The 25,772-nt window shown below is 45.4% G+C and overlaps 1 protein-coding gene across 1 annotated transcript; it reads left to right on the top strand.

Moving 5' to 3' along the window:
• Positions 1 to 3,766: 3,766 nt before the first annotated feature.
• TMEM271 (transmembrane protein 271) lies at positions 3,767 to 12,065 on the top strand. The gene has a single exon (XM_077921028.1). The coding sequence runs from the start codon at positions 4,296 to 4,298 to the stop codon at positions 5,400 to 5,402; it is 1,107 nt and encodes a 368-aa protein (XP_077777154.1). The 5' UTR covers positions 3,767 to 4,295; the 3' UTR covers positions 5,403 to 12,065.
• The last annotated feature ends 13,707 nt before the right edge of the window (positions 12,066 to 25,772 follow it).

Here is a 25,772-nt window from a genome sequence, read left to right as displayed (position 1 = left end):
GGGTTTGCCAAGCGTGCCTTCCTCTTAGCACGCAAAGCAGCAAGCTGAAAAGTCAGAGAGGCAGAGCATGATATTTGATTTCTGTTTGAATCCAAGGCTGTGGCTATAGGAGAAAGAAGACCCTCTTGGTGTGTCAATGCTGTGAACCCCTTCATCATAGGCTCAGGTTGTCTATATGTGTAAATAAAGTAAATATCATAAAGACATCACAGTTGCCGTCATGCCTCATTCCCAAAAGGAAAAATGAACACTGGGTTAGCTCCTGGAACACCTGGAATCTCACACCACTCAGAGGCTGGGGTAGCGTATTTGGGTGGCACATTTTAACTATTTGCTAAAGCACCAGAGAGAGTGTGAGCGCAAAGTGTTCGCAGTGTGGTGGTGAGAAAGAGAGACTGCTGGCGCAGTACAGAATAAGGCATCTAATGAGGAATCTGTGAGCTGAAAGGAAACCTATAGCCTCATGTTTTGAAGGAACAGTTTATTCCACACAGAAGGATGAGAAAACCCCTACAAGTATTGGTCACTTTTACATAAAAGGGGGGGCAGGAGGGAGAGAGAGATTGCAAAGAGTGTGGTGACTATGGAGGTGGGATAGGAAATTGATACACTTCTCACTTGTTGTTGTTGTCGTTTAGTTGTGTCCGACTCTTCGTGAGCCCCTGGACCAAAGCACGCCAGGCCCTCCTGTCTTCCACTGCCTCCCAGAGTTTGGTCAAACTCATGCTGGTAGTTTCAAGAACACTATCCAACCATCTCGTCCTCTGCCGTCCCCTTCTCCTTGTGCCCTCCATCTTTCCCAACATCAGGGTCTTTTCCAGGGAGTCTTCTCTTCTCATGAGGCGGCCAAAGTATTGGAGCCTCAGCTTCAGGGTCTGTCCTTCCAGTGAGCACTCAGGGCTGATTTCCTTAAGAATGGAGAGGTTTGATCTTCTTGCAGTCCATGGGACTCTCAAGAGTCTCCTCCAGCACCATAATTCAAAAGCATCCATTCTTCGGTGATCAGCCTTCTTTATTGTCCAACTTTCACTTCCATACATCACTACTGGGAAAACCATAGCTTTTACTATACGGACCTTTGTTGGCAAGGTGATGTCTCTGCTTTTTAAGATGCTGTCTAGGTTTGTCATTGCTTTTCTCCCAAGAAGCAGGTGTCTTTTAATTTCATGGCTGCTGTCACTTCTCACTTAAGGTTTACTTAACCTGACTTGCACTTAATTAAACCAAGCCTTATGAGGAACAGTTGAGAGAGTTGGGTATGTTTGTTTTATACCCTGCCTGGATAAAAGGAGGCTGAGTGGAGAGTTGATAGCTATCCCCAAATATCTAAAGGGCTGCCACGTGGAAGATGGAGTAAGCTTATGTTTTCTCCTGCTCTGGAGGGTACAGCCCAAACCAATAGCTTCAAGTTGCAAGAAAGGAGATTCCAACTAAACATCTGGAATAACTTTCTGACAATAAGAGCTGTTTGACAGCGAAATGGACTCCCTCAGGAGGTGGTGGACTCTCCTTCCTTTGAGGGTTGGATGGTCATGTCATGTATGCTTTAGTCGAGATTCTTGCATTGCTGGGGGTGGGACTAGATGACCCTCGGGGTCCCTCTACAGTTCTATGATTCTATGGGTAATATCTCCCTCTGCACCTTTAGAATAACTCTTGGTGACTGAAAACCTCTGTCTATGCTGTATTTTCTTTATAGGTCTGAAAAATTCCAATTGTAATATCCAGCTGTTGAATGTGGACTTTTTTTTTATTAGATATTTCGACTGAACTGAACTCCAAATGTGAAATTCAGCCTCGAAGTCAGTCTGTCATCATTGTATTAGTATTTGGCAGGCTTCTAAAATGAAATCTAATAAACAGCCAGCTATTAAATACTCAACTCCGTTGCATGTGAGCTTTGAAATGCAAATCAACCTCAAATAAAATCAGCTGTTAATGCTGGGGGGGGGGGGACTCCACTGTGGAGCAGGGGCTGCATATACCGCTTCTTTAATGGGGAATATTCCTTCCTCCTGTTCTGCCTTCCATGTGAACGAGAAACTGGATTAAAGGGAGTTTAAGGTCTTCGGCATGCTGAGTAATTGCTGGTATGAAAACCGCTTGGTATCTTCTCCTTTTTTTTAATCCCAGCAAGGGAAAGGAATGTGCCGAAGAGACTGAGCTGATCTCTTCCGACTGCTAAGCAGCAGAAGCTCCTGATCAAAATCTCTGGAGGAGGGAGAAGGAAAGAGATCAAGTCCCGAAGCGCAGCAAAAGCGGATTCTACGTGGCCACCCTGTCAGGAGCGCAAAGCCTTCCGTCACCTCCCCATGTTGATTCCACGGTTCCTTTTTAATTGACAGGCGATGCTTGGGAGATGGAAAGCGCCCCTGCTAGTCAGTTCTTGGTCCTCGCCTCCCTCTGCTTTCAAACACACGCATCTCTCCCCCTGGAGCCCGATGCTCAGGGGGGCAGCAGAGCCCAGACAGAAGCCTGTTTATAGGCTCCTCCACGGGCGTTTGCTTTCGCTTGTTTGCTCCTGCTCCATCCATTTCTTGCCAAACACCAGCCAGCCGGAGAGCGCGCAACAGCTATTAGCTATAGGGAAAGAGTAAAATCATCATCATCATCATCATTTAAGGAAGAATGAGGGACGGTAAATAAAACATCATTTGGTCACCAGCAACTCCAGGGAGATGTGCACCCCAATATTATGCATGCTTACTCCGAAGAAAGACCCCCCCCCCCGAGTTCAGGGGGGCTAGTGCCCCCCACCCCAAGAGGAAAGCGTGCAAAGAGATGCACCGCAAAGGGGAGGCGGAAGAGAGCCATTGATAGCACAACCTGAGCACTAGGGGCTAATAATAAAATAATTTTAATAATACATAATAAAATGTATTATTATTATTATTATTATTATTATTATTATTATTATTATTAAACTTCACCAGCACTTTCGGCCCCGATTTCCCCGACGCCTCCTGCCGCTCGCCAATTTCCGCTTCTTCCCAGTTGCTTAAATTACATCCCATCTCGCCCTTTTCTAAAACATCCTCCCCCGGCCTGTTAGTTCGGTGCTAAAAATGACAGCGGCGCGTATCAAAATAACTCGCGACAACGCCACCAGCTCCTTCGAAGGGGCGGGAATCTTGCCTCTTCTCCGCGCTTTACAGGTGTAGCTCCGAGGAGGCAGCGGAGATTCATCACCACGTTACTGATGAATGAAAAGGCCCCCTTCCCCACGCGCCCACCCACTTTTTTTTTATTTTCCAAAGCTAACTCCGCTCCCCGGGGCTGCGTTTCGTTGCAACCCGGCGGAAAGCCTCTCTCGCTGAGGTAACTCGGGCGCCTCCTTTCGGGCGCGAAGGACTTTGCCAGGTGCAGGAGACTTCGAAGTTCTCACCTCAGTTGGGGGTGGAAGAAGAGAGGCGGGGTGGGGGGGGGGGAGAAAGGCACGGACCTACCACTTTTTGGGGAGGGGGGAGAAGACGCGCAAAACGACGGCGCTCGTGGTGCCCTCGAGGGAAAGATCTTCGGGCTGACCTTTCTCCAACTTTCCAGTGCGCCCCCGGCGCGCGCGCCGCTTCTGCCCACCTGCCCACCGACGCGCTCCTCCCGGTTCGGTGCGAATGGACGGCGCTACTGAGCCCTTGTGGTGGGGGGTGGGGGGAGAGGGAGGTGGTACGAGGTCTGCATCAGCAAAGAGGAGAAACCGAGAGAAACCTCTTTCCCTCCCCCCCATGCCATCCCAGCGCGCCCCACTTGCGCCGGCCCGGCCCCTCCCCTGCCGTCGAGCGCGTGGCTGCCCCTCTCCGAGCGGGAACTTGCTGCCATCAATAATTCATTGGCTCCCAGCAGCGGCGGCGGCGGAGCGCGGGAGACGGCGGCGGCAGCAGCAACAGCAGCCGCCGCTTGGATAAGAGAGAGGGAGGCAGCGGGGCGGGGAGGGAGAAGCGTGCGCGCGAGCCGGGCTTGCCGGCTGCCTGCAGAGAGGCGAAGGCGGCGGCAAGCGGCAAGCAGCAGCAGTAGCGGCGGCCGCTGTGGCGGTAGCAGCGAGAGCCCGAGCAACGGCGTCGTCGTCGTCGTCGGAGCATTTGGACAGCTCCCTTCTTGGCGCCGCCAGCAGCAGCAGCATTATGTCCCCGCAGCGCGCGGCGGCCGCCTCCCCGGCAAAGGCCGCCGGCGCCGAGGAGGACACGGGAGGATGAGGACAGGAGGGAGGCGAAGGAGGAGGAGGCGCAGGCGGTGGGAGGCGGACGAGGCCAGGCAGCGCGGAGGAGGAGGAGGCGCAGGCGGCGGAGGAGACGCGGAGGATGAAGTGGAGTGTCCGGGGAGCCTGCGCCGCGCTCTCCAGCTGCCTCCTGCTCGCCTGCGCGCTGAGCGCCGCCGCCGTGGGCCTCAAGTGCTTCTCGCTGGGCTCCGAACTCAAGGGGGAGCCCTTCCGCCTCGGCAGCGCCGCCGGAGCCTTCTACTCGGGGCTGCTGCTGGCCACCGGCCTCTCGCTGCTGGGCTCCGCGCTCTTCTGCTGCCGCCAGCCCGACGACCACAGCGGCGCCTCGGCCGAGGGCGCAGCGCCCCCTCGAGGCCACGCGGGGGGCAGCGAGGTGGTGGCCGTGCCGGTGAGCGGGGATTCCCAAGCGCCGCCTCAGGCGCCGCCCAAGGCGACCGCCAACGGGCGCCAAAACTTCCTGCTGCTGGGGGCGCTGGTCTTCATGCTGGGCGTGCTGAGCGCCTTCGCCGGCGCCGTCATCGACGGCGACACGGTGTCGCTGGTGGAGAAGAAGTACTCGCACTACTGCCTCCTGCAGGCCGGAGTTGGAGGAGCAGGAGCAGCGCCCGCCCGGGCCAGGCCTGCGGGCGGCAGCCCCGACGGCTCAGCGGCGGCGCTGCGCTGCCAGAAGCTGCGCGACTACCAGCGGGGCTTGGTCATCTCCACCATCTTCAACGCCCTCGAGTGCCTGCTGGGGCTGCTCAACCTGCTGCTGGTCAAGAACTACAAGGCGGCTCAGCAGCGGGGGCTGCGGCGACGGCGGCGGCGGCGGCACGACCACCACGTGGCGGGCGGGCGGCGGAGAAGGCGACGGGGTCCCGGGGGCGGCGGCGGTGGCACCGGCGTTGGACGGCGTCCGCAGCGCCCCAGCCAAGGCTCCATCTTCTCCAGCGAAGACCCCGATGTGTCCCCCGGGGGCGATTGCGCCTTCCAGGCCGTGTCGTACATCAACGTCGGGGTCTTCCACGTGTTCGACGAGGCGGGCGTGGAGGTGCACTGCGGAGGCCACCCTTCCGTCGAGCTGCCGGGCTACTCGCCCATGGACCCCGACCTCCAGGTGTCCTACCCCTATTGCTACCCGTTGCCCAACGAGCAGCCCCCGGCCTACGAGGAAATCTATCCCAGGGAGCCCTGTGCCAACCGCATCTAGGCACCACCGGACAGCGCCCTTTGGACAATCGGCCTGCTGGACCGAAAGGGGCAGCAGGAGGAGAATTGGGGCAGAGCAAGAACACTTTATTGGCAGGATCAGTAGTAGCACAAGGTGAGGCCAAAGCCACAGGTGGTAGTAGTAGTGCGGACTCCTCCGAGAACCCTCCGTCTAAAGAGGAAGGTGCCCATAAGATACCTAGCATGAGACAAGGCTGGTGCACGCTCTTGGGGCGGATCTGGTGGCAAGTTGAAACATTGGTCCAGACCACTTTGGCTTCGTTTTTCTGAAGACCAGGCACACTTTCTCTTCATCGCCTCTTTGATGGAGAAGTCTTGAACAGAGTTTCAGAAAGTTGCCAGTGTTTTGCAACCTGTTGGAGGTTTCTCCAATATGTCCTTGTCGAGATTTCTCTTTTCCTGCTCCTTTTGGTTCTATCACTAAAATCTATACCTACATACTAGAGGTTTTAGCAAAGTGCATTTTTCTCTTGGGTTTCTTAAAGATGGCTGGGCCTACTTGGGGATGATGCTTTTAGTACCTTTTAATTTTACCCCTTTTTTCCCCTAGTCTGGTGGAATCTTTTCATCCGTCTCTTCGATATTGATTGAATGGTGAACATTTCAGGGTTGGTTTACACAGTCATATTTGGCTCGGATTTGTTTTGCTTTGTTTTAATGAATCAGCCTGGCTTACCCACACACCTGCCGCCCCCCCCCCCCTTTCAAATGAATCTTCATGATAGCCTCAGCTTTAAGAGTTACAAAATTGTGTCGTTAGAAAGCCAGCCAGAACAAGAAAAACACACACAAAATGTAAGGATGAATCTTTCCCTCTCAAGCAAATATATTTCTAACCACGAAGAGAGACCGAGAGCAGTTTTGATCCAAGCCTCTTATGTTTACAGTATTCCTGGGAGATTTTATGTTTTAAGTTTAAAATTCAGTGAGAGTTAAAACCATTGTTGGTCTTGTAAGATGCACATGATAAACCTGCACTTTCAAAAGGGGGGGGGGGAGAGAGTCAACAGCAACATTTTTGTACACTAATGTGCCTGCTTTTTGTTGATAATTTCTTACTGTAAAAGCTTTCAAAAAGTCTATAGTGAAAATGTTTGGTAAAGTCATTGCAACGTAGAATTAACAAATCAGTTCCTTTACTACAATAGAAATGCTATATTGAATAGAAGGAAAGTCCAAATCGTCTCATACATTCCTTTTTGTAAACAGGTTCTGTGTTTTTAATGCAAAAGCAGGGCTTATATTTATTTTTTATTTTGTTTTAAAACAGTCTAATCCTATTTTGTACACATGCAGCCAGTTATTCTTGTAGGTAGTTTCATTTTAGTGTTACCAATTAATTAATCTGAGAAGCTTGAATAATAAGTTTTTATTTAAATATAAATACATAATATATACATATATCTATATATGCTTTAAGCAGCCTTAACTGATGGTCACAATTTTCAGCGGAGTTACCCAAACTCCTTTGAAGTATGGTTTATAAAAACAACAACATATTCTGACAGAATTCAACAGGTGAGCATTGAAAATAATAATACTGCATTAAAAAGGTTCCGATTATAGTGACTAAACTCTTGTCTAGATATTTTAATAGTTTCACCAAAAATGCTCTTTTGGAGGCAAATCCACGAGTGACACAGGAGACCCGTGATCGACTCTCATGACATTCATTTTGCTTTTAAACAGGGGCAAGGGGCTCCAGCCTTGTTTTGAATAGCAGTGCTGGAAGAGGAAAGCATTTAATGTTTCCATCTTTATCATTTCTCTGATCTAAATGCCCTACGCCTAAAAATGGCTTACGTAGCCCTTCTAGAATACTGGAATTTCCCTCTGTGAGGCTAAAAGCCAGGGCAATTTAAATTGGGAACTGGCGAGAGGGGAAACACACAAACACACACACACACACACACACACACACACACACACACACACACACAATACAAGCATAGCTGCAGTTATCAAATTCAGAGCCAATTGCACCTGTTTTAAAATGAAAGAAAGGTGCATTGTGAGATCTGGTCACAAATCTCAGGCACCGTGGGTGGTTTAGCCCACAGTCTGCTAGAGAATGTCAATGAATCAGGTAGCACAGGGAAGGCAATTAATTTATTTTATTTTTTGGAACACTGGCATAAAAAGGAAGGCTTAATTTAGAGCTGTTCAGAGGGATGAAAGAGAGACACTTCAGCTCATATCGTTCCCCTATTATTCTTGCTACTATGTATTAAGACAGAATTCCATTTAAAATTCCACCCCTTCGTTAAGCTCCTTGTAGCAGGGACCTGTCTGCTGCTTATATCACTTTGTAAAGTGCCGTGTACACTGATGGCGCTATATAAATATTAATAATAATTCATTTTAGGAGACTGCTGTGGAATGTGAGCGTTATCAACAGAGACAGTGTTAAAGGAAAACAGTTTTTGTCCTATTTTTGCGATGTACAGAAGATTATTTTTTGATTAAGGATCTGAGCAAAGTCAAAAATCTGCAGCCTTAGATTAAAAGTCCAACAGTGGTAAAAAGCCTCTCTGCACTACTTTCTTATCTGAAGTTGTTTCGACTTGCACACTTTGTATAATCTAAAATGCAAAAAAAAAAAAAATGCCTTAGAACATTTAAAACTATATACCTTTAAAAACTAAGCAAAACCTGCACCCTAGGTAACTGGATCAAAAGCAACTAATCCGGTTCACAAGGTAGCTTCACATTTTTTCAAAGGTTAGAGCCACTGTTATTATTATAAATTATGTAAAAGATTCTCCTTTGCTGAGAGCAAGCACAATGTTTATCTAGTGCACAAGACCTAGTTTGAAGTACTGCACTTCCTTCTTCCTTCATTTCTTTACTCTCTAGACTAGTATAGATTCTATCTCCGTGGATCCTTTTGGGCCCAGTCCACAAGAAACATCTCCAACACATTTTTATTTTTATTTTTAATGAATAGGAGTTGTAGAACAGGATGGCTTTACCCGTGTACTCCTCCCATCTTCTTCACAGGGATATTTGGAAGAGAAGTTCCTAGCAAATCGTGTCCCCTTAACTACAGTGCAGACAGGCCGCATTTTGGATGTATATATGGCCAGGAATTTTGTAAGATAAACTGGTGCCTAAATTAAGTTTTGAAATCCCTATTGAAGTATCTAAATAAAAACAACCAAATTTCTTTTTTAAAAGCTCACATTGCATACTTCTTCCTACATTAAGGGGTGTGGTCAGTGCGCTATTCATATTAGCATCTTTCAGTAGAACGAGAACAGGTCCAGACAAATAGCTAATCATGTGGTTAAAACTCTTCCTGGGCTAGGCAGACCATAAGTACAGGGCTTTTCCCCCCACCAGAACTCAGTTCTGGCCCCTCTTAAGTGGGCGCCATTGCCATTATAAGAGAACAAGGGAGGCTTTCAGGGTGACTTCCAGCACCTCTTTTCTACAAAAATAGCACTGCGTGTGTGTGTGTGTGTGTGTGTGTGTGTGTGTGTGTGTGTGTTAAAAGCCCATTAGGGTGAAAATGGCTCCTAGACTAGCCATTTCTGCAGGCATGCTAACATTCTATTACGTTCCAATTTTTTATTTTATTATGGAGTGTTCAAATGTGTGATCCCATAACTGAAACCTGTAGTAGTGCAGTCCAGAAACAGTTTGGTTTGTGATGAGCAGTTTAGACCATGAGAATGCTTTAAATAATGACAGATTTCCTACATGGACAGCATTTATATTGGGGGCGAGCATGCAGACGGTTTGGTCCCAATCTACTTGTGCTTTACATGTTCTTTCCTACATGGAAATGCAATACACTCCAAGAAAGCTGTCATATTTAAGCTGGCCCTGTAGTCCTATACGGTTCAGTTAGCCTGATTTCAGCATGAATGCAGTTATAGTGGCTTCCATAAGTTTTGGAACTGGCTTCTAAACAGGAGCCCTCAAACCATCTCACTGAGCCAGAGCATAAGCTGATTGAGATGCTCTGACTGGAATCCTTTAAAAAAAGAAAGAAAACCTTAAACAAGAGAGGCCTCATTATCTCAAGCTGTGCATGAGAAGGTAAGCACGTATCTGGTCTATGCTACTTCGGAATGTAGATGCTGGCTCACATGGCTAATTGTGGCTGCAAAAGCATCTACCTACGTGCTAATCATAATCATGGTTTTCTCACTAACCAGTTTTTATGTGCTGGGGTTTTGTTTGTTTGTGAGTAGGAGAATTTAGTCATATATTCCAGCATTAGCAAGCTGAAGTGGTGCGGTCTGGGCAGGGATTTTACCATCTTGTGTGAGAGCTAGGTCTAAACCTCAAAGCAAAATCCATAGACATAATGAACCCTAAGGACCCATCAGGCTAGTTTTTGCAAACTGCAGCCTAAATCATTGCAGTTTACAGATCTATATCTTGGAGTTGTTGCACTGTATTCAGAATGATGGATCACAAGTTATACAGGCTTGTTTTTGTAGATTTTTTAAAAAAAATCTTTGTTTGGGAAAATCGTAGGCAGCATGCTTCCAGATTTAAGAGGGCTCACCATAAACAAAGTTGGAGAAACTCTACACTAGAATGTATCATAAAGTCCCACCCTATCATTTGGGACTTCATGATTTCACAGAGCGCTTGTATTTTATTTATTTTATTTAGAATCACACCACCCACAGTAAAAAATAAACAAACCAAAGGCGTAATCCTCTATTGTGAAATCCATTGTTGATCTGAAGGGGATCTGCAGTCTTAAATAGTACTGTGCTCTTGAACAACTCCCATTCATTTTAATGGGAGTCCCATGAGATAATTCCCTGGTTGACTGTGCTAGGTCTATGCTTCGGAGTTTAAAACCAGGGCAGAGAAGGCTACCAGTTATGTGAATACACTGTACATGCTATCAGTCTCCCTACCCTGCCTTTGAAATAACAAATTGCATCCAGTGTTAGTTCTGCTCAGAGTAGACCCATAGAAAGTAGTGACTATGACTAAGTTGCATTCATTTCAAATGGGTCTACTCCAAGTTACTTGGATATAGCCCAGCATATATGCATAGATTTCCCTCCCCAAGCCAAAAGAACAGATGTAATCGAAAGCGTCACAGACCTATACTGTATGTCTTGTGTGTGCATGGAAATTTGCCATTATGGGTAAAGGACATTGTCCTATTTTACAGAAGTAAGCCAGGAAGCTTCTGTGCTGAATTGCATCTTTTTGTGGGAATAGTACAGTGGGAGCAATTCAGCAAACATCAGTCACAACCAAACCCTATTGAAAGGGATGTGATGGGACTTTTCTCATGTCTAACTTGAGTTCCATTTTGAATCGGATTGACTCATACCTCAGTTTGGCTGGGCTGTTGTGGCCATTAAGAAAACCAAAACGTATATTCACGTTAAGTAACCTCAAATTTGCAATGTTTATTTTTAACAACTGTTTATTCAGCTTTAATTTAAAAGAAATATTTTGAGGTGCTTGTTGGTGCACACGTGTGTGTGTGAGAGAGAGAGAGAGACAGAGAGAGAGTCCATCCAAAGTTATGCATTTACTGTCCTATTCATTGTGAAGGGGTTAAAACTAGTGATTGTTGTTAATTTAATAATAATAATAATAATAATAATAATAATAATAATAATAATAATAATATTCTGCCTATCTGACTTGGTTGCCCCAGGCAATCTTGGCGGCTTCCAACGATTTATAAAACCACAGTAAATCATCAAGCATTAAAAACTTCCCAATACAGGGCTGCCTTCAGATGTCTTCTAAAAATCAGTTGTTTATATCCTTGACATCTGATACCGAGAAGGCCCTCTCTGCCTGGTTCCATGTAACCTCACTTCTCGCAATGAAGGAACTGCCAGAAGGCCCTCAGAGCTGGATCTCAGTGTCCGGGCTGAACAATGGGGGTGGATACGCTCCTTCAGGTATACAGGGCAAAAGAAGTTTAGGGCTTTAAAGGTCAGCACCAGCACTTTGAATTGTGCTTGGAAACATTTCCATTGAATTCACTGGGATTAAATGTCCTCCTCTTTAGATGGAACGGGCACCTGGTATTGAAAGGACTGCTTATGCTTGATTGGACCACGTCGTCCAACACTCTTTTCCCAACAGAGCCAAGCAAGTATTTCTGGGAAGCTTCCAAACAGAGCAAGATGGCAATATTACACCCACCCACCCCACCTCGAATGTCTCTGCTACATTAAGCACATTAAAGTGGAACACCAAACATGAAAATTTCTGTGGTAAGCATCTTTCAGTGCAGAAAAAGGCACCACACCTCACAACCCAGCTGAAAGCTCAACACTTTTAAGTCCCGTTGATTTGCACATGGAAGTTAAGCACATGCATATATCTCTCATGGTTGGGACTTTTTTAAAAAAAAAAAAAAGTTTGCACCTGTCCTTTAAATAGGGAAATTAAGCAGGTTTTCTGATCAACTGTACTGTGAAAAACTTAGGCACAAACTTAATTTTTTAAAAATGGCCATATATAAGCAAAGGGAGTTTAATTTTACTTGTACAGATGCTTTAGGTGGCTGTTTTGGAGTTTGAAATTGTCTTAAAACTCCAGTTGTTCCAAAGATCAGTGCTCAGGGGTGGGGAATGGGAAGTCACGAGAGCTGTGTGTTACACTCAAGTATTAAACTTGTTAAATTAAAGTTTAACTTAAATTCTTCTTCTTTTTTTTTTTTAAGAAATCATTGGATCCAGGACTCTCACCCACCTCCCTTACGCTTGAGGCATTACACATAACTGAAGGAGCTTGTTTTAATGACAGGAGAAAAGTGAAGGAAAAATAGTCCAGTCCTGCCAAAATCATTGGGAACATGCCAACCAGTTTATTGGGGGAAAGCGAGAGAGTTGAATAGCATCTATATGCAATCATTAATGGGAAAATGTATGAGTTCCAGTTCAGCAAGGGAGATTGCCGTTGTTGCTGATGTACATCTGAGTGCCATTGATTTAATGAATGCATCTGTTGGGAGGCTCACGCATGGCCATCTGGGACTATTAATTGCATTCATCAGTATGAGGCCACTGGTTTTTCTAGTATAACCAACATGATTCCAAAAAATAAAGAAACACAAATAATTGTGGCACCTTAAAGCGTAGCAAGCTTATTGCAGAGTGAGTTTATTTCATAGACTTCCTCAAATGCAAGAAGTACATTGCAGACATATGCTGCAGTGAAAGGCCACACTGGTGTTGAAAAAAGAGAAAAGAAGTTGGTGGTCCACTAAGACTAAGCACGCATACAATTTTAGAAATTAAAAAAATCAGGCAGGCAAATTAGATGAATGAACCTTTTTTATTATGATTTTATTTTAAGGCACACAAATGTTCCAGGTGATTAATGTTTGTGGTGTAGTAGGTGTATTTAATAATTTCTCAATGAGAAATTTATGACTACAAAGAAAGAAGATTGCAAAATATCACTAAGGCTTCAGTTAGTCATTTCTGGCAGCTTTTGAAAATCACCACTATTCATTAAGCAATAATGTTAGAGGGTATGTGAAAAAGCTTGCTGTGATTAGACTGAAAATAGGAAAGGGTGATGTCCAATTCTTCTGGCATGCATGAAGTAGAGAGGGAATGAAATATTCCTATGAGATGGGGGTAAAGACCCAAAAAACCTCAAGCCTAAGCATGTCTGTGTGGAAGTAAATCCTATGGATGTTAATGGATCCTTGCTCCAAATCAATGTGCTGAGGACTGCAGTTTGGGGCTGCAATCCTATGCACACTGATCTGAGAGTAAGCCCGACAGAAAACAAGGGGACTTCTGAGCAGACATGCATAGGATTGTACTGTTAATGTTATTGTCTAGGACTGATTCACACAACCGTTTTTTCTTATGGCATCAATATAGTAGTATGGAGCTCATCTGATGATAAAAGAGCTACCTGGAATCTCCATGCCTTCGCCAGTTGTGTGAACAGACCTTTAAAAACCTGTGAAGATATTGAGCCTTCGTAGTTTTTAGACAGCTTGGTGAGATTTTTAAGTCTACCATATTAAAGGCTTCACTAACCACATAATCTAACTCTAATTATTAGGGCTTTTGTGTAATTAAGAGAAATCTTGGCTGATATAATTGTATGAGTTTTACTCACAGTGGCATACATTTGCATATGTAAAGAATAAGAATACTAAAGAAGAAAAGTACTTCCTTTAGTTAGATTACGTGTGTGTGTGTGTGTGTGTGTGTGAGAGAGAGAGAGAGAGAGAGAGAGAGAGAGAGAGAGAGAGAGAGAACTGCAAAGAGTATCTGGGTGTCTCCAGACTGTCACATATTTAAGCACATACCACAAGTTTAGAGCTGCACAATTAAAGTTGACTAAAACACTTTGTTGCCCTAGTGCCACATTTAAAAAGAATTTGGCCTTTTTGCAGTTTGGAAAGTGAAGGGGAAATGTATTTTGAAGTGTGGGAGGGACAAATGATTAACGGGAAGATGTATAAACAGCCCACAGGCAAATTGGGATGACTCCAGGACAAATGCTCATTAGTCATATTAAGGGTAAAGGTAAAGGGACCCCTGAACATTAGGTCCAGTGGCGGACGACTCTGGGGTTGCGGTGCTCATTTCGCTTTTCTGGCCGAGGGAGCCGGTGTACAGCTTCCAGGTCATGGGGCCAGCATGACTAAGCCACTTCTGGCAAACCAGAGCAGCGCACGGAAGCACCCTTTACCTTCCCGCCGGAGTGGTACCTGTTTATCTACTTGCACTTTGACGTGCTTTCGAACTGCTAGGTTGGCAGGAGCAGGGACTGAGCAATGGGAGCTCACCCCGTCGCAGGGTTTCGAACCGCCAACCTTCTGATCGGCAAGCCCTAGGCTCTGTGGTTTAACCCACAGCACTACCCGCATCCCTGTCATTAGTCATATACCTCCCCCATAAACAAATGGAACCAAATGCTCAATAAAGATTGGATATAATTGTCACTTCTGCTGAAGCTTTGTGCAAGCAAATGGGGGTGAATGCTCAACAAATAGGTTGTCTGGAAGAGCCCAGAGGCAAGCTAGATGTGAATACCATTCATACAATTAGCAATTGCTTGAATGGCATTTTGAAAGTTAACTGCTGGTATTTAGGGGCCTGATATAGTATGGGACCCTGGCATGGGGTAGGGGACTTTGCCACCACTACCCCTCCCAGGAGTCCCAGCCTGGAATAGTGCCTTTCTCCCATTGCAAACCAACAGGTGCAAGGAGCTGGGTGGATTGGGACTGCAGTGGGGGGGGGTGTGTTTAAAACTTCCTCTCCCTACAGGCCATGGTCCTGTTCAGCCCCCGTCCCTGACACCTGTAATATACTTTGAAAAAGCCATTTGCACAATTGCTAATTGTATAACTTGTGCCATATCTAGTTTTGCCCTTAGTATAGTCAGTCTTTGAGTGTGTATGGGGTTGGTGGGGGGAGAGGGAAACAGAGAATGAATGAATGTGAATATGACTCCTCTAACATGGTGCCATCTTCTAAATGGGAGTAACTGCTGATAGGCCGTGAAAAGATCCAATCAAAATTAGACAGCATGGAGTAGTGCTAATAAATACATTAAAAAGCCAATATTTTAGGAACAATAAAAGATTTAAAAGCATAGCATTATCCTACATAAACAATTTGTTCAGTGAAAAACCACATCCTCCCAAGGCTATTTTTCCTTTCGTAAAAAACCTCATCAGGGCATTGTTGTATATAAAGGTAAAGAGACCCCTGACCATTAGGTCCAGTCGTGACCGACTCTGGGGTTGCAGTGCTCATCTCGCTTTATTGGCCGAGGGAGCCGGCGTACAGTTGCTGGGTCACGTGGCCAGCATGACTAAGCCGTTTCTGGTGAACCAGAGCAGCGCACGGAAAAGCCGTTTCCCTTCCCACCGGAGTGGTACCTATTTATCTACTTGCACTTTGACATGCTTTCAAACTGCTAGGTTGGCAGGAGCAGGGACTGAGCAACGGGAGCTCACCCCGTCGCGGGGATTCAAACCGCCAACCTTCTGATCAACAAGTCCTAGGCTCTGTGGTTTAACCCACAGCGCCACCCGTGTCCCAACATTGTTGTATATAACTGTATATAATGTGTAGTTCGGCTTCTGGAGCTAGATTTCTTAAAGCAAATAGGTAAAGAGGCAGCCAACAATACTACCTATATTAATCTTTACCTAGTTTTTAAGACACCAACTGGCAAACCTCCATAATCTTTTGCAAAAGCCTTCCATGTAGAAGCAGAGCACTACATGTGGAGGAATCGCCGTAGGGTAGAATTCTTGATGTGAGCATGTTCCTTGACTGTGTGAACAAGACTGAGCTTGAGAGCTGTGAGGAGACACCATTTCCCACAATGCATTGGTGCAGGGCTTGGGGGTGAAATGGAGGAAGGTGGGCCCCTTCTGGTATTGTAGGCAGGCTAGGAATGACAAAGTGTGGGAAGATGAGGCAGGTGACTGTTCAGCTCCCTTCACTTCACATACTCCCTTCAGCATAAAAAATAATCACTCCACAAACAAGACACATAAATTAAAAACATGGTTGAATTGATAACACATCTGGATTAAGAGGTATTGGACATGGTGAAATATGTGGTCATTAGGTCATCCTGTGCCATTTCGAATCCTGAGTTCTGAAATTTGATATTTTTTGGGGGGGACGATTTATCTTTAGTTCTGATCCCCAATACTGATCTGATCACATCAGTAGGTCTGCAAGCAAGAGATGTTGAGATTAAGGACTGCAAAAGTAACTTGCAGGTAATTCAGGTTTGTGGCTCCGTAGACTTAATAAAAGTTCATACAGCCTCTCTTTCATGGGCTATGAAACCTGAACTTTACTATTGATGCTTTCATGTATTTTGTTAATGGTTGTCATATTCTGGAAGGTTACTTATTATGCATGCCTAATATTCTTCCCATTGTCTATTTATATACACCAGACAAAAATCAGAGTAATACTGGGGCCTGTTATAAAATCATGGTGGAGAAAAATCTGATCAGTGCAACATGACCAAGACTTGCTCCTGTCATAGTAAAAGCATGAAATCAGGCCCAAATGCATGTGTTTTTTAAAAGCAGATCAAAGCAGACCATAGGATCAATTCAAATTCATCATTGTTTGGCAATGGTGGCTGTTTTCCAAAATGGCCATTTGAGTAATGGATGGATATCAAATATTTGAAATTGGCAAAACGAATGAAGTAAACAAACCTAATGCAGACTTAAACAGTTGTAAAATCTGATGTGGAAGAACACACCTTTTTTTTTGTATTCCCACGGTTTCATGAGTGAACAACATACCATAATTTTACCATTTTCATTGAAATGTGCATGAACACACATGTATGCAATGTAATTCGTTCTTCCGGCAGGGACAGACTGTTTTATATCCACAGTGGTTAAGCCCATGGCATGAATCCTGAACCTGCGGAAAATGGATCCCAAGGTAGTTGCCATCCTATGTTACGCTGATTCTTGCCTCCTTGCTAATGGAGATGGAAATATGTTTGTCCCCCAGTGATTGCCCACACACATACACATGGGATTCATGGGATATAGCTGCAAGGCATCCACTCAGCTGATCTACCTGGTGAAAACACATCTCTTTCTTCATTCACTGATGTCCACTCAGTGCTGTGCTCATACCCAAGTACAGCATACATTTCAATATTGCCTAAACAACGGACTGAACTATTTAAAAATGTCAGAAAGCTGGCCCATGCTGTAGCAATGGAAGAATGGCAAATGTTATTAGCATGTGTGGTGTCCGTAACAATTTCCGTGGTTTGCAAATCTGCCTGTGAGCTAAGGCAAACCATGGCTTAGCTCATAGCAGCAGGAGAACCAAGGTAGGAGTGTGAAAACTGATCTCTCCAGTCATCCACAGGCCCATGCCTTTACACTGAACCATGGCTTGGCATTCCCTGCAAGTCACTGTGTAGCGCTACCCTCAGAAGTTCCCTAACCATCACAAAGTAAAACAACTGGTCTTTGAAAGTTCGCAGTTTTGTGGTTGAAAAAATTGAACATTTTTCATTTATGTTCGAATTATTTCTTCAAATGTCATAGCATCGTCACCATTTTAGGGAAGACACTACAGTTCCTTGCCCCCTTTGTACCTGTGTTTCGGATCACATGTGATTATTGTTCAGGAGGAGCTAAATCTTTATACAGTGGTACCTCAGGTTACATACGCTTCAGGTTACACACTCCGCTAACCCAGAAATAGTGCTTCAGGTTTGCTTCAGGATGAGAACAAAAATCGTGCTCTGGCAGCGTGGCAGCAGCAGGAGGCCCCATTAGCTAAAGTGGTGCTTCAGGTTAAGAACAGTTTCAGGTTAAGTACGGATGTCCGGAACGAATTAAGTACTTAACCTGAGGTACCACTGTATGTGGATTAAAAAAAAAAATCAAATCACCAGAACCAAGTGCTGCTTTTTTGTCATTTAATCTTAAATCTGTTTGTCAATAGAACTTTGAACCATGCTGAGAATCTTCTTTCACCATAAAAACCCCTGTTTCCCACCCTCTACCAATAAAATATCTCTACCATGGTGCCACTTACAAAAAAGATGCAAAGTCCAACAAGTTATTACACTTTTACTTCCGGATAGATGATATTCTAGCTTTGCAGCATACAGCACACAATTAGGAATCATTATTCCTTCGGAGAAGAGTAACAACCGCAACATCAAACAGGCGGACACCAATGCCTCACCCTAGCAGTTTCACTGCCTTGTGGAAAGAAGCGTCACAACCCATATTTGAAGCAAGTGTTCATCCCCTCGAGCTTAAAACATACCTGAGCCTTCCACAACATAATATGAAGTACAGGACTAAAAGAATCTAGCTCCCAGCCAGCTAGGAATCAGCACCACTGAGCTGTATCCTTCCTTCTAGCAAAAGAGCAGGAATAAAATTTGTGCTACTAAGACTCTAAAGCTGCAAACGGCTTGGTTTGGAAGTTACGGCGCCTATCCCTCCTCCCTAGTCAGCCCAATGTTCTTTGATGGCAGAGCAGTTTGGTCCACCTCTCTCCAAGTCCATAGAGTAATTAGAATGGCTTGACTCCTCTCATTGAATTGCAGCTCCCAGTAATTAGAGATTTAAGAATGCCATGACCACAGAGGGTTTTTTAGCCATCTAGGATAGTCCAATCCTCCCACCATCACCCTAGCTCTTTCCTTGAGCTCACTGTTTATTTGTTCTTTTTCCTTTGACATCACATGACAACTTCCTCAATTTAACAACACGCTTGGATGCTACTTGTCTTAAAATAACACGATAAGTTTGATTGTCGGCAGATGAGTGGCTGCATCATCATCATTTAATTTGTTGTTACCAAGTCTTCAAGCAGCTTATCTTTAAAAACTTAAATACATTGTAAATCATTAAGTCATACACACACTCACATCCACCCCACACCCCTTGACAGCCGTAGGAAACTTTGGTATCACACTAACATAGCTGTCAACTGTCCCTTATTTGGCGGGAAAGTCCCTTATCCTAGCACTGTGTCCCACTGCTATCCCTTATTGATGATGTCCCTTAAATTTCCCGGGTTTCAAAGGAAGCAGCTCCTCTACCTCCCTCCCTGCCAGCCAGGGAGGAGGGAGGCTCCAACTGTGTTGCTTGGCTGCATTGCTCACCCAATAAAGAGTCTAAGAAAGACTGGGGGGTGGGGCTTGCATGCCTTGTGCCGATCAAATCGGCCATGTTGCCTGGGGACTCGCCTTTGCTCAGCGCTTCCCAGCGGAGAGGTGATGGTGGTTTTCCTTGCTGTATCCCCTTTGCAGGGTTGCTGCGCTGTGGGAACCACTGCTTGAGGCTTCGTTTGGCTGCTGGCTGGGTTTTCTGCCTTTGGCTTGGAGGGGCTCAGAAGTTGAACATACCTGTGTTCGGAAAATCCCTTATTTTGGCTGCTGATCCCTTATTTTCGAGGCTGCTGGTCCCTTATTTTCAAATCTAAATTGACAGCTATGCACTAACGGTAAAACAACATGGTCTTAGTCGACCTGGGGAGAAAGGCAAGTCTTTACCCGACGCTGAAAATATGTCATCGAAGGTACCAGGTGGACCTCACTGGGGAGAGCACTCCATAGCTGGGCCACTGGCTGATCCAATAGGCTCTTCCTATGTTCTTAGCCACAATTGAAAAGATGACATGAAAACAGTTGTGGCAATTTCCCAGTGACTTTCATGCCCCTGTAGGTCTTAGAAGCTTCTTATCCCGGGGTCACAACAGGCAAATGGGCAACATAACTGGCAAGCTGAGATTGCCTCTGTTCCTGATCCCACTTTGAGAGATTGGGATAGCAAATGTGCCAAATGGAGTCTCTCAGTGCCTGGCTCCTGGATTGCCTAGGTTTATCTGTTGCAGATCAAGCTCACTTTTGTCTAGAGTCACTAGAAGTTAGCATATGTCACCCAACTGCTGCTTTGTTTCCCATCTGGCCTAGTGAAAAGCTCTGGAGAACCCATAGGCTTGACATTTTTCTTATGGGCCGAACATGAAATCGCTGCAGGCAAAACAACCGATTCAAAACAGCAGGAATGTTTCCCGAATCAGTTACACGGCAGATCCCAGCTAGCTACACAGGCACTGTGCGGATGTCACTGAGACCAAACCAGGTCAATTCAGAACGAGGACCACGCTTCTTAAATACAGTGGTACCTCAGGTTACAGACGTTTCAGGTTACAGACACTTGAGGTTAGGTAAAGGTAAAGGTACCCCTGCCCGTACGGGCCAGTCTTGACAGACTCTAGGGTTGTGCGCCCATCTCACTCTAGAGGCCGGGGGCCAGCGCTGTCCGGAGACACTTCCGGGTCACGTGGCCAGCGTGACGAAGCTGCTCTGGCAAGCCAGAGCCGCACACGGAAACGCCGTTTACCTTCCCGCTAGTAAGCGGTCCCTATTTATCTACTTGCACCCGGGGGTGCTTTCAAACTGCTAGGTTGGCAGGCGCTGGGACCGAGCAACGGGAGCGCACCCCGCCGCGGGGATTTGAACCGCTGACCTTTCGATCAGCAAGCCCTAGGCGCTGAGGCTTTTACCCACAGCGCTCCGCTAACCCAGAAATAGTACCTCGGGTTAAGAACTTTGCTTCAGGATGAAAACAGAAATTGTGCGGTGGCAGCGGGAGGCCCCATTAGCTAAAGTGGTATCTCAGGTTAAGAACGGTTTCAGGTTAAGAGCCGTCCTCTGGAACGAATTAAGTTCTTAACCTGAGGTACCACTGTATATTTAAAGCGACCTCTACACAAAAGGTCCCTGAAGTGGGATAGGTAGCTTGACTTTCAACTCTTAACAAATACGTTCATGAAGAACAGTGAGGGTTTTCATCTCAGCCCTCTTCCTATCAACCCATGTTGGATGCAAAATAAAAGCGAGCTAATAGTGTTAAGACATACACACTTGACTATCAATGAAAAACATAGGTGCAGTAAGAGACGTATTTATTAATTCTTGTATGGAGGTAAAATTGGACCTCAGACCTGCCAGCTGGCCTGGAGGCCAGAGCCTTGGTCTGTCCATCTGAAGGAGTCCTTCAATAAAGGAGGGTGTCTGGTGCTGGCAATTAGCTTCTCATCAAAAGGCTGCAGTGCTTCACTTGGTGGGGTTTCGGTTTGGTTTGGTTTGGTTTTTTGTTTTTGTCTGTAAACCAGAACTTTTCCATCAAGAAAGCACCAGGCATTTTAGAAAGTTAGTCCCCAGGAGGCAGACAGGTCAGCCTTTTTCCATTTTCTCTGAGTGACCCCCTTGCCACAGAGCAAGCAAGATCAATTTAGAAGCAAATGGAATGAGATGAAGCCAGTCACCTCCCCCAGAATGAGACTGAAAAATTCAGCTGATGGCTGCACAATTACAGAGGTGAACATCAAGCCCTGCAGAGTTGGATTCATCCACTTTGAGTTGTCCCCATTCCGCCTGACCCAAGGTGAGAGCCTAGGTGAGAGTACCCAGCCACTTAAGCGTCTTCCTCTCTACACCATCACTGTATACGTACTCCTCTGGCTCTTCAAGCTCAAAGATCACAGTGAGCAGACCCATTTCTCAAGTTCTGCCACCATTTAAGAAAGACCCCTTCAGAAGCTAACATTCCTTACTGTTGTGCTATACCTTATATGGCTCTAGGCTATGACTACGGTCATAAATACCTGATTCATGGTGGCCACAGATCCTCCAAGTGTCCCTATTTTCCAGGGACAGTCCCGGATTTACAGAAGTCATCCCAGTTTCGGATTTGATCCAGGAATGTCCCGCTTTTCCTTTTGTTGTTGTTGTTGTTGTTTAGTCGTTTAGTCGTGTCCGACTCTTCGTGACCCCATGGACCAGAGCACGCCAGGCACCTCTGTCCTCCACTACCTCCCGCAGTTTGGTCAAACTCATGCTGGTAACCTCGAAAACACTATCCAACCATCTCGTCCTCTGTCGCCCCCTTCTCCTTGTGCCCGCCATCTTTCCCAGCATCAGTGTCTTCTCCAGGGAGTCTTCTCTTCTCATGAGGTGGCCAAAGTACTGGAGCCTCAGCTTCACGATCTGTCCTTCCAGTGAGCACTCAGGGCTGATTTCCTTAAGAATGGATGCGTTTGATCTTCTTGCAGTCCATGGGACTCTCAAGAGTCTTCTCCAGCACCATAATTCAAAAGCATCAATTCTTCGGCGATCAGCCTTCTTTATGGTCCAGCTCTCACTTCCATACATCACTACTGGGAAAACCATGGCTTTAATTATACGGACCTTTGTTGGCAAGGTGACGTCTCTACTTCTCAAGATGCTGTCTAGGCCTGTCATTGCCCTTCTCCCAAGAAGCAGGCGTCTTTTAATTTCGTGGCTGCTGTCACCATCTGCAGTGATCATGGAGCCCAAGAAAGTAAAATCTCTCACTGCCTCCATTTCTTCCCCTTCTATTTGCCAGGAGGTGATGGGCCCAGTGGCCATGATCTTCGTTTTTTTGATGTTGAGCTTCAGACCATATTTTGCGCTCTCCTCTTTCACCCTCATTAAAAGGTTCTTTAATTCCTCCTTACTTTCTGCCATCAAGGTTGTGTCATCTGCATATCTGAGGTTGTTGATATTTCTTCCGGCAATCTTAATTCCAGCTTGGGATTCATCCAGCCCAGCCTTTCGCATGATGTATTCTGCATATAAATTAAATAAGCAGGGAGACAAAATACAGCCTTGTCGTACTCCTTTCCCAATTTTGAACCAATCAGTTGTTCCATGTCCAGTTCTAACTGTAGCTTCTTGTCCCACATAGAGATTTCTCAGGAGACAGATGAGGTGATCAGGCACTCCCATTTCTTTAAGAACTTGCCATAGTTTGCTGTGGTCGACACAGTCAAAGGCTTTTGCATAGTCAATGAAGCAGAAGTAGATGTCTTTCTGGAACTCTCTAGCTTTCTCCATAATCCAGCGCATGTTTGCAATTTAGTCTCTGGTTCCTCTGCCTCTTCTAAATCCAGCTTGCACTTCTGGGAGTTCTCGATCCACATACTGCTTGAGCCTTCCTTGCAGAATTTTAAGCATAACCTTGCTAGCGTGTGAAATGAGTGCAATTGTGCGGTAGTTGGAGCATTCTTTGGCACTGCCCTTCTTTGGGATTGGGATGTAGACTGATCTTCTCCAATCTTCTGGCCACTGCTGAGTTTTCCAAATTTGCTGGCATATTGAGTGTAGCACCTTAACAGCATCATCTTTTAAAATTTTAAATAGTTCAGCTGGAATACCATCACTTCCACTGGCCTTGTTATTTGCAGTACTTTCTAAGGCCCATTTGACTTCACTTTCCAGGATGTCTGGCTCAAGGTCAGCAACCACACTACCTGGGGTGTACGAAGCATCCATTTCTTTCTGGTATAGTTCCTCTGTGTATTCTTGCCACCTCTTCTTGATGTCTTCTGCTTCTGTTAGGTCCTTTCCACTTTTGTCTTTTATTATGGTAATTTTTGTACGAAATGTTCCTTTCATATCTCCAATTTTCTTGAACAGATCTCTGGTTCTTCCCATTCTGTTGTTTTCCTCTATTTGTTTGCATTGCTCGTTTAAGAAGGCCTTCTTGTCTCTCCTTGCTATTCTTTGGAAATCTGCATTCAATTTCCTGTATCTTTCACTATCTCCCTCGCATTTTGCTTTTCCTTAGGACACCCCTATTTTCATCCGAGAAATGTTGGAGGGTGTGACACAGATTGTAAACAGGGAGGTCAGATAGAAATGATCATAATTACCTCATTAATGGTGGACATTCATGAAAAACACTTGTCTTTATATCCTGGCAATGGGAAGCCAATTGACCCATGTAGTGTGATTGAAATCCATTGTGCCCCCTTTCATTTCACAAGTGATAACCCTGTGCATTTTGAAGAATTGTAATTCCAAGGTTTGACACTGCAGCCTCAACTTTGAAATTCCTCCGTGTTTATGTGTCTGCAACTCTGGATAACATTTCATTCATCTAATGAAGTGAGTTGTGGTCCATGAAATTTTATTCCATAATAAAGCTAATGCCCTAATAAATAACTGAGGTCATTTAGAGGAGCGCCGTTAGTTGCCCCTCATGTTACAGAGGCCTGACCTGCCTTAACCAGAAATCAAGACATTTAGTGTTGCTGGTCCCAGGCTGTGGGACACTGTGCTGGCCTCCTTACTTTCGAAATTAGGGATCACAGGAAGCTGCCTTCTACTGGGCACAGGATTGCTCCATCTAGCTCAGTGTTGTCTTACATGGAGTGGCAGTAGCTTTCCAGGGTTTCAGGCAGGAGTCCCTCCCAGCTCTGCCTGAGTATGCCAGGAGTTGAACCTCGGACTTCCTGCATGCAAAGCAGATTCTTGGCCATTGAGCTACGGCATGGATCCCTGCACCACAGGGCGTTTGCACTTCATGACCCTTGTGGTTCCCTTCCAACTGTCCAATTCTATGATTCCCTGGTGTCTCTTGAAGACTTTAAAGTGACTGTTGAGTAGTTGGCCATTCGATTATTGCATCCACTCCAACATTTCTCCAATGAAAACAGGGACATCTCCATGAGCCAGTGTGGCGTAGTGATTAAGAGCGGTGGACTCGTAATCTGGTGAACCGGGTTCGCGTCCCCGCTCCTCCACATGCAGCTGCTGGGCGACCTTGGGCTAGTCACACTTCTCTGAATTCTCTCAGCCCCACTCACCTCACAGAGTGTTTGTTGTGGGGGAGGAAGGGAAAGGAGAATGTTAGCCGCTTTGAGACTCCTTAGGGTAGTGATAAAGCGGGATATCAAATCCAAACTCCTCCTACTCCTCCTCCTCCCTCCTCCTCCTCCAATGAAAACAGGGACGTCCTAAGGAAAAGTGGGGCATTCCGGGATTAAATCAGAAACTGGGACAGCTTCTATAAATCGGGGACTGTCCCCAGAAAATAGGGACACTTGGAGGGTCTGCAATTGCTTTGTATTGCTTCCAAATGTTGTTGCATCCCGCCCTGATCTTTCGTGAGAGAGCAGTATAGAAATATTATTATAAACACAATTTGTGATTCTTTAAAATGGGGTGGGAATTTTTTCCTCAACTCTGCATTAGGTGTGAATGGAGCATTCAGCCACCTAACAAAAAGAGACAGTGGCTCGGGGGGGGGGGGGGGGTCCTGTTGCATCTTTGTACGGGTCACTGTTGTGAGCTGGTTCCTTTCCACCAGGAGTGTCATTCAGAAAAGTAGTGACTCATGCAGAAACCAGACTTGGGCTCCTCTCAGAGCAAGCAATTCTCTGGTATGCTAAAAGTTTTATTATTAGGCCATGTAAGAGCAAAGTGTGCCATTTGTTTCAATTCAGAAAATCATGTTTCTTAGCATTTTTGGAAAATACAGGTGTAAGAGTTGATACAAAACATACATATCGATGGCAGCGGGTGGGCTATATGCCAATTGACATTTATACAAAAATATGCACCGTTACAAGCATTGTAAATGCTTCACTATGCCCCAAATTCAATTTACTATGATGGATAGTAAAATTAGGTTCTCTTTAAAATAACGTCACATGCCTAGCTTTCTTTTGTTTTATTTTGTAGCAAAAAACTTTTTTTATCCAGAGGTAAAGGATGTTGCAGATATTAATACTGTGCAGCTTGAAGTGACTGGAAGCATAAAAACTGACTCCTTTTGGAATAAATCTTTTTCCAGACCCATAAAAATATTATTCAAACTTTTACTGGCAGAAGTCTTTAAAATAAAACAGAATACATTCAATGATACACCCCAAATATCCATACAATGTCTTGTGCTGTCCAGCACAGGCTCCGCTTCTAAAAAACTATGAAATATTCCAAACAGACCTAAAAGACAAGGTCTCTCTCTCTCTCTCTCTCTTCACAGCCTACATTCCAGCCTCCAGGCTGTTTGCTCTGCCTTCAGGGG

This window comes from Podarcis muralis, chromosome 17, assembly GCF_964188315.1.
Source record: "Podarcis muralis chromosome 17, rPodMur119.hap1.1, whole genome shotgun sequence".
Taxonomy (NCBI): Eukaryota; Metazoa; Chordata; class Lepidosauria; order Squamata; family Lacertidae; genus Podarcis; species Podarcis muralis.
This window is presented reverse-complemented; position numbering and strand designations above follow the sequence as displayed.